General features: G+C 43.7%; 1 protein-coding gene across 1 annotated transcript in view; it reads left to right on the forward strand.

Annotated features, from left to right (window-relative positions):
* Positions 1 to 226: 226 nt before the first annotated feature.
* The window catches only part of LOC116369304 (voltage-dependent T-type calcium channel subunit alpha-1H-like), a gene marked incomplete at its 3' end in the record, with an annotated part of 21,988 nt that continues 7,714 nt past the window's right edge, over positions 227 to 14,500 (forward strand). The window contains exons 1-3 of the mRNA XM_031819431.1: positions 227 to 696; positions 7,329 to 7,462; positions 13,694 to 13,791. Of these exons, the coding sequence (XP_031675291.1) occupies positions 604 to 696; positions 7,329 to 7,462; positions 13,694 to 13,791 (325 nt within the window). The remainder of the gene's footprint in view (positions 697 to 7,328; positions 7,463 to 13,693; positions 13,792 to 14,500) is intronic.

The raw sequence follows: 14,500 nt of genomic DNA on the forward strand, positions 1-14,500 counted from the left end.
TTCTCCGGAACATGAAATTTGTTCGGACTTCGAGTTCCGTGAGGTGGAAGAAATTCCTTTGTTCTCTATGAAAATCTACTCTGCCTCTTATACTGTGTGGCCATGAGGCAGGGTCTTCTCCTCAGGAATTTACGACGTCTCTCTGACCACAGCAGCCTAGTTGAAGGAGGCAGGGAGAGGGGGATGGGGCTTGCTTTACCCAAAGAGGGCAACGTCATGACAGTGTGTAGTCCTTAACCCAGGTCTCTACGTGGTTAATGCTGGGGATCCTGTACTGTGTGATGTCTGTATTCAGTAGGCCAGTGTGTAGTCCTTAACCCAGGTCTCTACGTGGTTAATGCTGGGGATCCTGTACTGTGTGATGTCTGTATTCAGTAGGCCAGTGTGTAGTCCTTAACCCAGGTCTCCACGTGGTTAATGCTGGGGATCCTGTACTGTGTGATGTCTGTATTCAGTAGGCCATGTCTCAGTGTGTAGTCCTTAACCCAGGTCTCTACGTGGTTAATGCTGGGGATCCTGTACTGTGTGATGTCTGTATTCAGTAGGCCATGTCTCAGTGTGTAGTCCTTAACCCAGGTCTCCACTTGGTTTGAACACGTCTCCATGATAGTGATTCTCCTGAACTGTGTGACTCTGGGGATGTACCAACCCTGTGAAGACGTCACCTGTCAGGCAGAGTGGTGCCTCATACTACAGGTTGGTACTACTTTAAACCTCTCATCTCTAACCTCTCACCCCTCACCTCTCACCTATAACCTCTCACCTCTCACCTATAACCTCTCACCCCTCACCTATAACCCCTCAGCTATAACCCCTCACCTATAACCTCTCACCTATAACCCCTCACCCCTCACCTATAACCTCTCACCCCTCACCCCTCACCTATAACCCCTCACCCCTCACCTATAACCTCTCACCCCTCACCTATAACCTCTCACCCCTCACCTATAACCCCTCACCTATAACTTCTCACCCCTCACCTATAACCTCTCACCCCTCACCCGTCACCTATAACCTCTCAGCCCTCACCTATACCCTCTTACCCCTCACCTATAACCTCTTACCCCTCACCTATAACCTCTCACCTCTCACCTATAACCCCTCACCTATAACCTCTCACCCCTCACCTATAACCTCTCACCCCTCACCTATAACCTCTCACCCCTCACCTATGACCTCCACCTCTCACCTATAACCTCTCAGCCCTCACCTATAACCTCTCACCTATAACCTATAACCTCTCACCCATCACCTATAACCTCTCACCTCTCACCTATAACCTCTCACCCCTCACCTATAACCTCTCACCTATAACCTCTGACCTATAACCTGGCATCCCTCACCCCTCACCTCTCACCTATAATCTCTCACCCCTCACCCCTCACCTATAACCTCCACCCCTCACCTATAACCTCCACCCCTCACCTATAACCTCTCACCCCTCACCTATAACCTCTCACCCCTCACCTATAACCTCTCACCCCTCACCATATACACCTTACCCCTCACCTATAACCTCTCACCCCTCACCATCAACACCTTACCCCTCACCTATAACCTCTCACCCCTCACCATAAACACCTTACCCCTCACCTATAACCTCCAGCCCTCACCTATAACCTCCACCCCTCACCTATAACCTCTCACCCCTCACCTATAACCTCTCACCCCTCACCTATAACCTCTCACCCCTCACCATCAACACCTTACCCCACACCTATAACCTCCACCCCTCACCTATAACCTCCACCCCTCACCTATAACCTCTCACCCCTCACCTATAACCTCTCACCCCTCACCTATAACCTCTCACCCCTCACCATCAACACCTTACCCCTCACCTATAACCTCTCACCCCTCACCATAAACACCTTACCCCTCACCTATAACCTCCACCCCTCACCTATAACCTCCACCCCTCACCTATAACCTCTCACCCCTCACCTATAACCTCTCACCCCTCACCTATAACCTCTCACCCCTCACCATCAACACCTTACCCCTCACCTATAACCTCCACCCCTCACCTATAACCTCTCACCCCTCACCTATAACCTATAACCTCTCACCCCTCACCATAAACACCTTACCCCTCACCCCTCACCTACAACCTCTCACCCCTCATCTATAACCTCTCACCCCTCACCATAAACACCTTACCCCTCACCTATAACCTCTCACCCCTCACCTATAACCTCTCACCCCTCACCATAAACACCTTACCCCTCACCTATAACCTCTCACCCCTCACCTATAACCTCTCACCCCTCACCATAAACACCTCACCCCTCACCTATAACCTCTCACCCCTCACCATCAACACCTAACCTCTCACCCCTCACCTATAACCTCTCACCCCTCACCATCAACACCTAACCTCTCACCTCTCACCTATAACCTCTCACCCCTCACCGATAACCTCTCACCCCTCACCATTAACACCTCACCCCTCACCTATAACCTCTCACCCCTCACCATCAACACCCTACCTCTCACCTATAACCTCTCACCCCTCACCTATAACCTCTCACCCCTCACCATCAACACCTTACCCCTCACCTATAACCTCTCACCCCTCACCATCAACACCACACCCCTCACCATCAACACCTCACCCCTCACCATTAACACCTCACCCCTCACCTATAACCTCTCACCCCTCACCATTAACACCTCACCCCTCACCTATAACCTCTCACCCCTCACCATCAACACCTCACCTATAACCTCTCACCCCTCACCATCAACACCTCACCCCTCACCATCAACACCTCACCCCTCACCATCAACACCTCACCTATAACCTCTCACCCTCACCATCAACACCTCACCCCTCACCATCAACACCTCACCCCTCACCATCAACACCTCACCTATAACCTCTCACCCCTCACCATCAACACCTCACCTATAACCTCTCACCCCTCACCATCAACACCTCACCTATAACCTCTCACCCCTCACCATCAACACCTCACCCCTCAGCTATAAACTCTTGTCTTGGTGACTGTACCTTGTTCTAGGTGTTTGTTGACTGTGTCTTTGTCTGTTCCACTGTTCTAGGTGTTTGATGACTGTATCTTTGTCTGTTCTAGGTGTTTGATGACTGTATCTTTGTCTGTTCTAGGTGTTTGATGACTGTATCTTTGTCTGTTCTACTGTTCTAGGTGTTTGATGACTGTATCTTTGTCTGTTCTAGGTGTTTGATGACTGTATCTTTGTCTGTTCTAGGTGTTTGACTGTATCTTTGTCTGTTCTAGGTGTTTGACTGTATCTTTGTCTGTTCTAGGTGTTTGATGACTGTATCTTTGTCTGTTCTAGGTGTTTGATGACTGTATCTTTGTCTGTTCTAGGTGTTTGACGACTGTATCTTTGTCTGTTCTAGGTGTTTGATGACTGTATCTTTGTCTGTTCTACTGTTCTAGGTGTTTGATGACTTTGTCTGTTCTAGGTGTTTGATGACTGTATCTTTGTCTGTTCTAGGTGTTTGATGACTGTATCTTTGTCTGTTCTACTGTTCTAGGTGTTTGATGACTGTATCTTTGTCTGGTCTAGGTGTTTGTTGACTGTATCTTTGTCTGTTCTAGGTGTTTGATGACTGTATCTTTGTCTGTTCTAGGTGTTTGATGACTGTATCTTTGTCTCTTCTACTGTTCTAGGTGTTTGATGACTGTATCTTTGTCTGTTCTACTGTTCTAGGTGTTTGATGACTGTATCTTTGTCTGTTCTAGGTGTTTGATGACTGTATCTTTGTCTGTTCTAGGTGTTTGATGACTGTATCTTTGTCTGTTCTGGGTGTTTGATGACTGTATCTTTGTCTGTTCTACTGTTCTAGGTGTTTGATGACTGTATCTTTGTCTCTTCTACTGTTCTAGGTGTTTGATGACTGTATCTTTGTCTGTTCTAGGTGTTTGATGACTGTATCTTTGTCTGTTCTAGGTGTTTGATGACTGTATCTTTGTCTGTTCTAGGTGTTTGATGACTGTATCTTTGTCTGTTCTAGGTGTTTGATGACTGTATCTTTGTCTGTTCTACTGTTCTAGGTGTTTGATGACTGTATCTTTGTCTGTTCTAGGTGTTTGATGACTGTATCTTTGTCTGTTCTAGGTGTTTGATGACTGTATCTTTGTCTGTTCTAGGTGTTTGATGACTGTATCTTTGTCTGTTCTAGGTGTTTGATGACTGTATCTTTGTCCTGTTCTAGGTGTTTGATTGACTGTATCTTTGTCTGTTCTACTGTTCTAGGTGTTTGACTGTATCTTTGTCTGTTCTAGGTGTTTGATGACTGTATCTTTGTCTGTTCTAGGTGTTTGATGACTGTATCTTTGTCTGTTCTAGGTGTTTGACGACTGTATCTTTGTCTGTTCTACTGTTCTAGGTGTTTGACGACTGTATCTTTGTCTGTTCTAGGTGTTTGATGACTGTATCTTTGTCTGTTCTAGGTGTTTGATGACTGTATCTTTGTCTATTCTGGGTGTTTGATGACTGTATCTTTGTCTGTTCTACTGTTCTAGGTGTTTGATGACTGTATCTTTGTCTGTTCTAGGTGTTTGATGACTGTATCTTTGTCTGTTCTAGGTGTTTGATGACTGTATCTTTGTCTGTTCTACTGTTCTAGGTGTTTGATGACTGTATCTTTGTCTGGTCTAGGTGTTTGTTGACTGTATCTTTGTCTGTTCTAGGTGTTTGATGACTGTATCTTTGTCTGTTCTAGGTGTTTGATGACTGTATCTTTGTCTGTTCTAGGTGTTTGATGACTGTATCTTTGTCTGTTCTAGGTGTTTGATGACTGTATCTTTGTCTCTTCTACTGTTCTAGGTGTTTGATGACTGTATCTTTGTCTCTTCTACTGTTCTAGGTGTTTGATGACTGTATCTTTGTCTGTTCTACTGTTCTAGGTGTTTGTTGACTGTATCTTTGTCTGTTCTAGGTGTTTGATGACTGTATCTTTGTCTGTTCTAGGTGTTTGATGACTGTATCTTTGTCTCTTCTACTGTTCTAGGTGTTTGATGACTGTATCTTTGTCTGTTCTAGGTGTTTGATGACTGTATCTTTGTCTGTTCTAGGTGTTTGATGACTGTATCTTTGTCTTTCTAGGTGTTTGATGACTGTATCTTTGTCTGTTCTAGGTGTTTGATGACTGTATCTTTGTCTGTTCTAGGTGTTTGATGACTGTATCTTTGTCTGTTCTAGGTGTTTGATGACTGTTTTCTTTGTCTGTTCTAGGTGTTTGATGACTGTATCTTTGTCTGTTCTACTGTTCTAGGTGTTTGACTGTATCTTTGTCTGTTCTAGGTGTTTGATGACTGTATCTTTGTCTGTTCTAGGTGTTTGATGACTGTATCTTTGTCTGTTCTAACTGTTCTAGGTGTTTGATGACTGTATCTTTGTCTGTTCTAGGTGTTGATGACTGTATCTTTGTCTGTTCTAGGTGTTTGATGACTGTATCTTTGTCTGTTCTAGGTGTTTGATGACTGTATCTTTGTCTGTTCTAGGTGTTTGATGACTGTATCTTTGTCTGTTCTAGGTGTTTGATGACTGTATCTTTGTCTGTTCTAGGTGTTTGATGACTGTATCTTTGTCTGTTCTAGGTGTTTGATGACTGTATCTTTGTCTGTTCTACTGTTCTAGGTGTTTGACTGTATCTTTGTCTGTTCTAGGTGTTTGATGACTGTATCTTTGTCTGTTCTAGGTGTTTGATGACTGTATCTTTGTCTGTTCTACTGTTCTAGGTGTTTGACTGTATCTTTGTCTGTTCTAGGTGTTTGATGACTGTATCTTTGTCTGTTCTAGGTGTTTGATGACTGTATCTTTGTCTGTTCTACTGTTCTAGGTGTTTGACGACTGTATCTTTGTCTGTTCTAGGTGTTTGATGACTGTATCTTTGTCTGTTCTAGGTGTTTGATGACTGTATCTTTGTCTGTTCTACTGTTCTAGGTGTTTGATGACTGTATCTTTGTCTGTTCTACTGTTCTAGGTGTTTGATGACTGTATCTTTGTCTGTTCTAGGTGTTTGATGACTGTATCTTTGTCTGTTCTAGGTGTTTGATGACTGTATCTTTGTCTGTTCTAGGTGTTTGATGACTGTATCTTTGTCTGTTCTACTGTTCTAGGTGTTTGATGACTGTATCTTTGTCTGTTCTAGGTGTTTGATGACTGTATCTTGTCTGTTCTAGGTGTTTGATGACTGTATCTTTGTCTGTTCTAGGTGTTTGATGACTGTATCTTTGTCTGTTCTACTGTTCTAGGTGTTTGATGACTGTATCTTTGTCTGTTCTACTGTTCTAGGTGTTTGATGACTGTATCTTTGTCTGTTCTAGGTGTTTGATGACTGTATCTTTGTCTGTTCTAGGTGTTTGACGACTGTATCTTTGTCTGTTCTAGGTGTTTGATGACTGTATCTTTGTCTGTTCTAGGTGTTTGATGACTGTATCTTTGTCTGTTCTAGGTGTTTGATGACTGTATCTTTGTCTGTTCTAGGTGTTTGATGACTGTATCTTTGTCTGTTCTAGGTGTTTGATGACTGTATCTTTGTCTGTTCTACTGTTCTAGGTGTTTGATGACTGTATCTTTGTCTGTTCTAGGTGTTTGATGACTGTATCTTTGTCTGTTCTAGGTGTTTGATGACTGTATCTTTGTCTGTTCTAGGTGTTTGATGACTGTATCTTTGTCTGTTCTACTGTTCTAGGTGTTTGATGACTGTATCTTTGTCTGTTCTACTGTTCTAGGTGTTTGATGACTGTATCTTTGTCTGTTCTAGGTGTTTGATGACTGTATCTTTGTCTGTTCTAGGTGTTTGACGACTGTATCTTTGTCTGTTCTAGGTGTTTGATGACTGTATCTTTGTCTGTTCTAGGTGTTTGATGACTGTATCTTTGTCTGTTCTAGGTGTTTGATGACTGTATCTTTGTCTGTTCTAGGTGTTTGATGACTGTATCTTTGTCTGTTCTAGGTGTTTGATGACTGTATCTTTGTCTGTTCTACTGTTCTAGGTGTTTGATGACTGTATCTTTGTCTGTTCTAGGTGTTTGATGACTGTATATTTGTCTGTTCTAGGTGTTTGATGACTGTATCTTTGTCTGTTCTAGGTGTTTGATGACTGTATCTTTGTCTGTTCTAGGTGTTTGATGACTGTATCTTTGTCTGTTCTGGGTGTTTGATGACTGTATCTTTGTCTGTTCTACTGTTCTAGGTGTTTGACGACTGTATCTTTGTCTGTTCTAGGTGTTTGATGACTGTATCTTTGTCTGTTCTAGGTGTTTGATGACTGTATCTTTGTCTGTTCTAGGTGTTTGATGACTGTATCTTTGTCTGTTCTACTGTTCTAGGTGTTTGATGACTGTATCTTTGCGTTTTTCGCGGTGGAGATGGTCATTAAGATGGTGGCTCTGGGGATCTTCGGTTCTAAGTGTTACCTTGGCGACACTTGGAACCGACTGGACTTCTTCATCGTCATGGCAGGGTAAGTGTTCTATTCCCACAATGCTCAGGGGTTAGTCAGGCGGTTAGGGACAAGAGAACATCGAAATAGAACACATAGAACCTTCTCTAGATTCTGTTTTTGATTCAAGAGACACACGGGGACGTTCCGTAAGTCTGCTGCTAAAGCTTTTTCCTTTCTCATAAAAATGTAACCTTTTATTTAACGAGGCAAGTCAGTTCAGAACAAATTCTTATTAACAATGACGGGGCCTACCCCGGGTCAAACCCGGACGACGCCGGGCCGATTGTGCACCGGCCCTATGAGACTCCCAATCACGGTCGGATGTGAAGCAGCCCGTGAGGTGATGGAGTTTGGAGCCTGCTGGGAGAAACACACGTTCAATGTCACTGTTTCAGGCAAGGAGAAAAGTGTGTGAGTGTGTGTGTGTGTTTGTTTGTGTGTAAGAGACGTTAACTAAGCAGACAGCAGCGGTCACCTCAGACACACAGCATTACCCCTTTACTCACTGTGAGGTGCACACACACACACACACACACACACACACACACACACAAAGCCAGGAGGAGGTTATCTGCACTATGACAAATACAGAGGGAACTAGTGAGTCAGATCATTGTTTTAGGGTCTGACAGGCTGGATGTTCAGTTCTTTAGGGTCTGACGTTCAGTTCTTTAGGGTCTGACAGGATTGATGTTCAGGTCTTTAGGGTCTGACAGGGTTGATGTTCAGTTCTTTAGGGTCTGACAGGCTTGATGTTCAGTTCTTTAGGGTCTGACAGGGTTGATGTTCAGTTCTTTAGGGTCTGACAGGGTTGATGTTCAGTTCTTTAGGGTCTGACAGGGTTGATGTTCAGTTCTTTAGGGTCTGACAGGGTTGATGTTCAGTTCTTTAGGGTCTGACAGGGTTGATGTTCAGTTCTTTAGGATCTGACAGGATTGATGTTCAGTTCTTTAGGGTCGGAGAGGGTTGATGTTCAGGTCTTTAGGGTCTGACAGGGTTGATGTTCAGGTCTTTAGGATCTGACAGGGTTGATGTTCAGTTCTTTAGGGTCGGAGAGGGTTGATGATCAGTTTTTAGTAAAGATGTCTTTCCCCTTTTTACTATATGTGACGTACCTTCTAAGCAGAAACAGTTATAACGTTTTCATCCGATCGTCAAACAAAACCTTCCTTAAAGACTCCGTACCAGTTCATCCCCTCTAAAATAATCCTATCATCCAACAGGGCACTGACATATCAAACACCAGAAAGTGTAAGGATGCTTAACCTGGACAGGAACCACAAAAAATAACTGACATATCAAACACCAGAAAGTGTAAGGATGCTGGATCCACAATATAAATATATATCTAAATAGTAAACCTCATGTAGATATTTACTAATACTAAAACTAAAATAAGGTTTTTCCAGAGAAGATCCAGAGCACAAGGAGTTAGTCAATTCAAATTAATTACATAAAAATGATACAGACCTCTACATGCTTTGTAAGTAGGAAAACCTGCAAAATCGGCAGTGTATCAAATACTTGTTCTCTCCACTGTATATATATATATATAAATAAATAGTAAACCTCATGTAGATATTTTTCTTCTTATAATTCCCGACATTTGGTATCGCTATTTGTTGTTCAACGTGTCTATAGATCGACTAAACGTGCCCTTGGTATCTGTGCTTTCAGAGATGTCGACAATGAGCATATGACCTGTCTGACGGCCCTAGGAAGCACCGATTCAAAAACTCCCCCTATTAGACAACGTTACACTATCGTAATGCCGCTCGTTAGTCACCAAATGTGGAGTTTGGCTGAGCTACTATCGTCACGTACTCCTGTTTACGGCCGGTAGCTACTTCCAAAACAGGTCTAAAATAAATAGAAATAAGAAATAACAACTGAAAAAAATTGCCTCTTCAAGATCGAAAATTAATTGAGCTGTTGTTGACTTCCTGTTTGGCTGGTGCAGAAATAGCCATTGTTTCAGTTGTTGACTTCCTGTCCTGTGAGAGGCACTGTCGTGTCTTTGGCTATGCCGGATTAAGTGATATGACATGATATTCTATAAAATCCTTTCTCTGTAATTAATATTACCTGATTGAGCTAATCATGTAAATGTAATTAACTAGAGAGTCGGGGCACCACAAAATAATATTTATAGAGCTGTTATCTTCCAAATAAACTCTTAAAGACCTAGTAATATTTTACATCAATAGCAGTCAATATTAATCGTCACCTTATTTCAGTCTCATCTGAAAGTTGTAAATTCTTGGTTATCTGCATGAACCCTGGCGAACAAGTTGAATCAGCAATACAAAATTGGGTTTAATTATTTATTTACTAAATACCTAACTAATCACACAGAATTACATATACACAGAATGAATCATACCTTGATTACAAATTACGTCATAAAGGAAGACGTCACCAAGCGGGCGGAACAGATATGACAGCTTGTTACACAAAGAAAAAGGGGGGCTGGGTTTGAGTGAAAGAGCGGGAAGACTCAGGAACAAAGGGAGAAGCGATGTCTCTTGGTTGGTGGTAGATGGAAGGCCGTGTTGCCCAACCGAGTCCTTTGTCCTTTGAAGAATGTATCTGTTGGTAAATTAGATATGTTGTAGTAACGTCGTTGTGTGGTAGACGGGATACTCTGTCTGTTCTTTCCTAGCCCACGTTTGCAGCTGCTGTTGCTAACTCAACAGCTAGGAGGTATCACTTCTGTTGTAAATAAGAGTTCAAAGTTCATACCATTCGCAACCAAAGCTCACGCTGAGGTTGACTTCGTTCTGTAGTTATTATCTGAACCATTCTGACATCGGATCGTCTTCCTAATGTATCCGGAACAGGAGGTTATATTGTTGTCAAGGCTTTATATAGTGGAGGGAGAAGAGTGTGTTTCACAGTCTTACAGCCCATGTCTCTTCACAGGGGCGGGCCACTGATTGAGCAGAGCCCTAACCTTATGAAAACCCAAATCTCTCATTTGGAAGCTAAAATTAAATTGAATCCTTTCACCAATAATTTCACATTCAAACATTTAAATTGAACAACAATTCCATGTGAATCCGATAACTACAATGTGCAGACTTTCCTCTGTAGAGTTTATGTCATCCTGTCATTGATGAGAATGTCTCAGATGACAACCGAACTGACATCATATTCATTAAGTACCACCGCATATGTTCAACTGGTCGGATTACCAAAATATAGTTAATTTCCCCCACCTTCTGATGTTCCCAGAATCTCTATGTTAACCAAGGGATTTTTTCAAATGTCACATCAGTAGGGTAGAGAGAGGATAAAAGGAGGGGAGAGGTATTTATGACTGTCATAAACCTACCCCCCAGGCCAACGTCATGACAGTAGTGAGGTCAGGTGCTGTCTGTCATCCTGGCAGGTGAGTGATTGGCTGGTGCAGAAATAGACATGGTTTCAGTTGTTGACTTCCTGTGAGAGGCAATGAGGTCAGGTGCTGTCTGTCATCCTGGCAGGTGAGGGATTGGTTGATGCAGAAATAGACATGGTTTCAGTTGTTGACTTCCTGTGAGAGGCAGTGAGGTCAGGTGCTGTCTGGCATCCTGGCAGGTGAGTGATTGGCTGGTGTAGAAATAGATATTGTTTCAGATGTTTATGCATTTTTATTCAGAGCCCTGTTTTTTAAGGAAGTGCGTACAGGCCGTAACGAGAGTCAATGACGATAGTTCCATCTCTAAAGCACCATCTCCATCTCTAAAGCACAGATACTGGTGGCAGGCTACATGTCGTTAGTCTACTTGATTCTAAAGCACAGATACTGGCGGCAGTCTACTTGATTCTAAAGCACAGCTACTGGTGGCAGGCTACATATCGTTAGCCTACTTGATTCTAAAGCACAGATACTGGTGGCAGGGTACATGTCATTAGCCTACTTGATTCTAAAGCACAGATACTGGCGGCAGCCTACTTGATTCTAAAGCACAGATACTGGTGGCAGGCTACATGTCATTAGCCTATTTGATTCTAAAGCACAGATACTGGCGGCAGGCTACATGTCATTAGTCTACTTGATTCTAAAGCACAGATACTGGTGGCAGGCTACATGTCATTAGCCTACTTGATTCTAAAGCACAGATACTGGCGGCAGGCTACATGTCATTAGTCTACTTGATTCTAAAGCACAGATACTGGTGGCAGGCTACATGTCATTAGCCTACTTGATTCTAAAGCACAGATACTGGTGGCAGCCTACTTGATTCTAAAGCAAAGATACTGGTGGCAGGCTACATGTCATTAGCCTACTTGATTCTAAAGCACAGATACTGGTGGCAGGCTACATGTCATTAGCCTACTTGATTCTAAAGCACAGATACTGGCGGCAGGCTACATGTCATTAGTCTACTTGATTCTAAAGCACAGATACTGGTGGCAGGCTACATGTCATTAGCCTACTTGATTCTAAAGCACAGATACTGGTGGCAGGCTACATGTCAACATTCTACTTGATTCTAAAGCACAGATACTGGTGGCAGCCTACTTGATTCTAAAGCACAGATACTGGTGGCAGGCTACATGTCAACATTCTACTTGATTCTAAAGCACAGATACTGGTGGCAGGCTACATGTTGTTCGCCTACTTGATTCCAAAGCACAGATACTGGTGGCAGGCTACATGTCGTCAGCCTACTTGATGGTCTAGAATACTAAATGAAACCCTATTCACCGGAATTATGTCATAAATCAGTAGAATAAAGGTGTGGTTAGACTACTACTACTACTGGTTAGAGCGTTGGTAGTCAGTAGAATGAAGGCGTGGTCAACCAGCAGGTAGCCTACTGGTTAGAGCGTTGGTAGTCAGTAAAATGAAGGCGTGGTAAACCAGCAGGTAGCCTACTGATTAGAGCGTTCAGTATCAGTAGAATGAAGGCGTGGTCAACCAGCAGGTAGCCTACTGGTTAGAGCGTTGGTAGTCAGTAGAATGAAGGCGTGGTCAACCAGCAGGTAGCCTACTGGTTAGAGCGTTCAGTATCAGTAGAATGAAGGCGTGGTCAACCAGCGAGTAGCCTAGTGGTTAGAGCGTTCAGTATCAGTAGAATGAAGGCGTGGTCAACCAGCAGGTAGCCTACTGGTTAGAGCGTTCAGTATCAGTAGAATAAAGGCGTGGTCAACCAGCGGGTAGCCTACTGGTTAGAGCGTTCAGTATCAGTAGAATGAAGGCGTGGTCAACCAGCAGGTAGCCTACTGGTTAGAGCGTTCAGTATCAGTAGAATAAAGGCGTGGTCAACCAGCAGGTAGCCTACTGGTTAGAGCGTTATTATAATAGACTACAGTCAGTGTCCAGACTTCAGTTAATATTATAATAGACTACAGTCAGTGTCCAGACTTCAGTTAATATTATAATAGGCTACAGTCAGTGTCCAGACTTCAGTTACTATTATAATAGACTACAGTCAGTGTCCAGACTTCAGTTACTATTATAATAGACTACAGTCAGTGTCCAGACTTCAGTTACTATTATAATAGACTACAGTCAGTGTCCAGACTTCAGTTACTATTATAATAGACTACAGTCAGTGTCCAGACTTCAGTTACTATTATAATAGACTACAGTCAGTGTCCAGACTCCAGTTACTATTATAATAGACTACAGTCAGTGTCCAGACTTCAGTTACTATTATAATAGGCTACAGTCAGTGTCCAGACTTCCGTTAATATTATAATAGACTACAGTCAGTGTCCAGACTTCAGTTACTATTATAATAGACTACAGTCAGTGTCCAGACTTCAGTTACTATTATAATAGACTACAGTCAGTGTCCAGACTTCAGTTACTATTATAATAGACTACAGTCAGTGTCCAGACTTCAGTTACTATTATAATAGACTACAGTCAGTGTCCAGACTTCAGTTACTATTATAATAGACTACAGTCAGTGTCCAGACTTCAGTTTCTATTATAATAGACTACAGTCAGTGTCCAGACTTCAGTTAATATTATAATAGACTACAGTCTGTGTCCAGACTTCAGTTAATATTATAATAGACTACAGTCAGTGTCCAGACTTCAGCTCATATTATAATAGACTACAGTCAGTGTCCAGACTTCAGCTCATATTATAATAGACTACAGTCAGTGTCCAGACTTCAGCTCATATTATAATAGACTACATGAGACCTGCAGTCAGTGTCCTTTCACCCCTGTGTGAACCTAGGTTGGGCGGTACAAGGTGAATATCTATTTTAACGTGTGCGACCTCTCTCTCTCTCTCTGTCCTGTAGGATGATGGAGTATTCTCTGGACGGACACAACGCCAGTCTGTCAGCTATCAGGACCGTACGGGTTCTGCGGCCGCTCCGGGCAATCAACAGAGTCCCTAGTGAGTACACACACACTACACTGTCCTTGTTTTTACAGCCTATAAATCCTGTGGATCTCGACCCCCTTGAGCAACAGCGGTTAACCCATCGTTCCCCTGGGGCGTCGTGACGATTACGGTAACCCATCATTCTCCTGGGGCGTCGTGTCGATTACGGTAACCCATCGTGCCCCTGGGGCGTCGTGTCGATTACGGTAACCCATCGTTCCCCTGGGGCGTCGTGTCGATTACGGTAACCCATCGTTCCCCTGGGGCGTCGTGTCGATTACGGTAACCGATCGTTCCCCCGGGGCGTCGTGTCGATTACGGTAACCCATCGTTCCCCTGGGGCGTCGTGTCGATTACGGTAACCCATCGTTCCCCTGGGGCGTCGTGTCGATTACGGTAACCCATCGTTCCCCTGGGGCGTCGTGTCGATTACGGTAACCCATCGTTCCCCTGTGGCGTCGTGTCGATTACGGTAACCCATCGTTCCCCTGGGGCGTCGTGTCGATTACAGTAACCCATCGTTCCCCTGGGGCGTCGTGTCGATTACGGTAACCCACCGTTCCCCCGGGGCGTCGTGGATGTCGATTACGGTAACCCACCGTTCCCCCGGGGCGTCGTTGATGTCGATTACGGTAACCCACCGTTCCCCCAGGGCGTCGTTGATGTCGATTACGGTAACCCACCGTTCCCCCGGGGCGTCGTGGATGTCGATTACGGTAAC

The sequence above is a fragment of the Oncorhynchus kisutch genome, unplaced genomic scaffold (assembly GCF_002021735.2).
Source record: "Oncorhynchus kisutch isolate 150728-3 unplaced genomic scaffold, Okis_V2 scaffold2149, whole genome shotgun sequence".
NCBI classification, from domain to species: domain Eukaryota; kingdom Metazoa; phylum Chordata; class Actinopteri; order Salmoniformes; family Salmonidae; genus Oncorhynchus; species Oncorhynchus kisutch.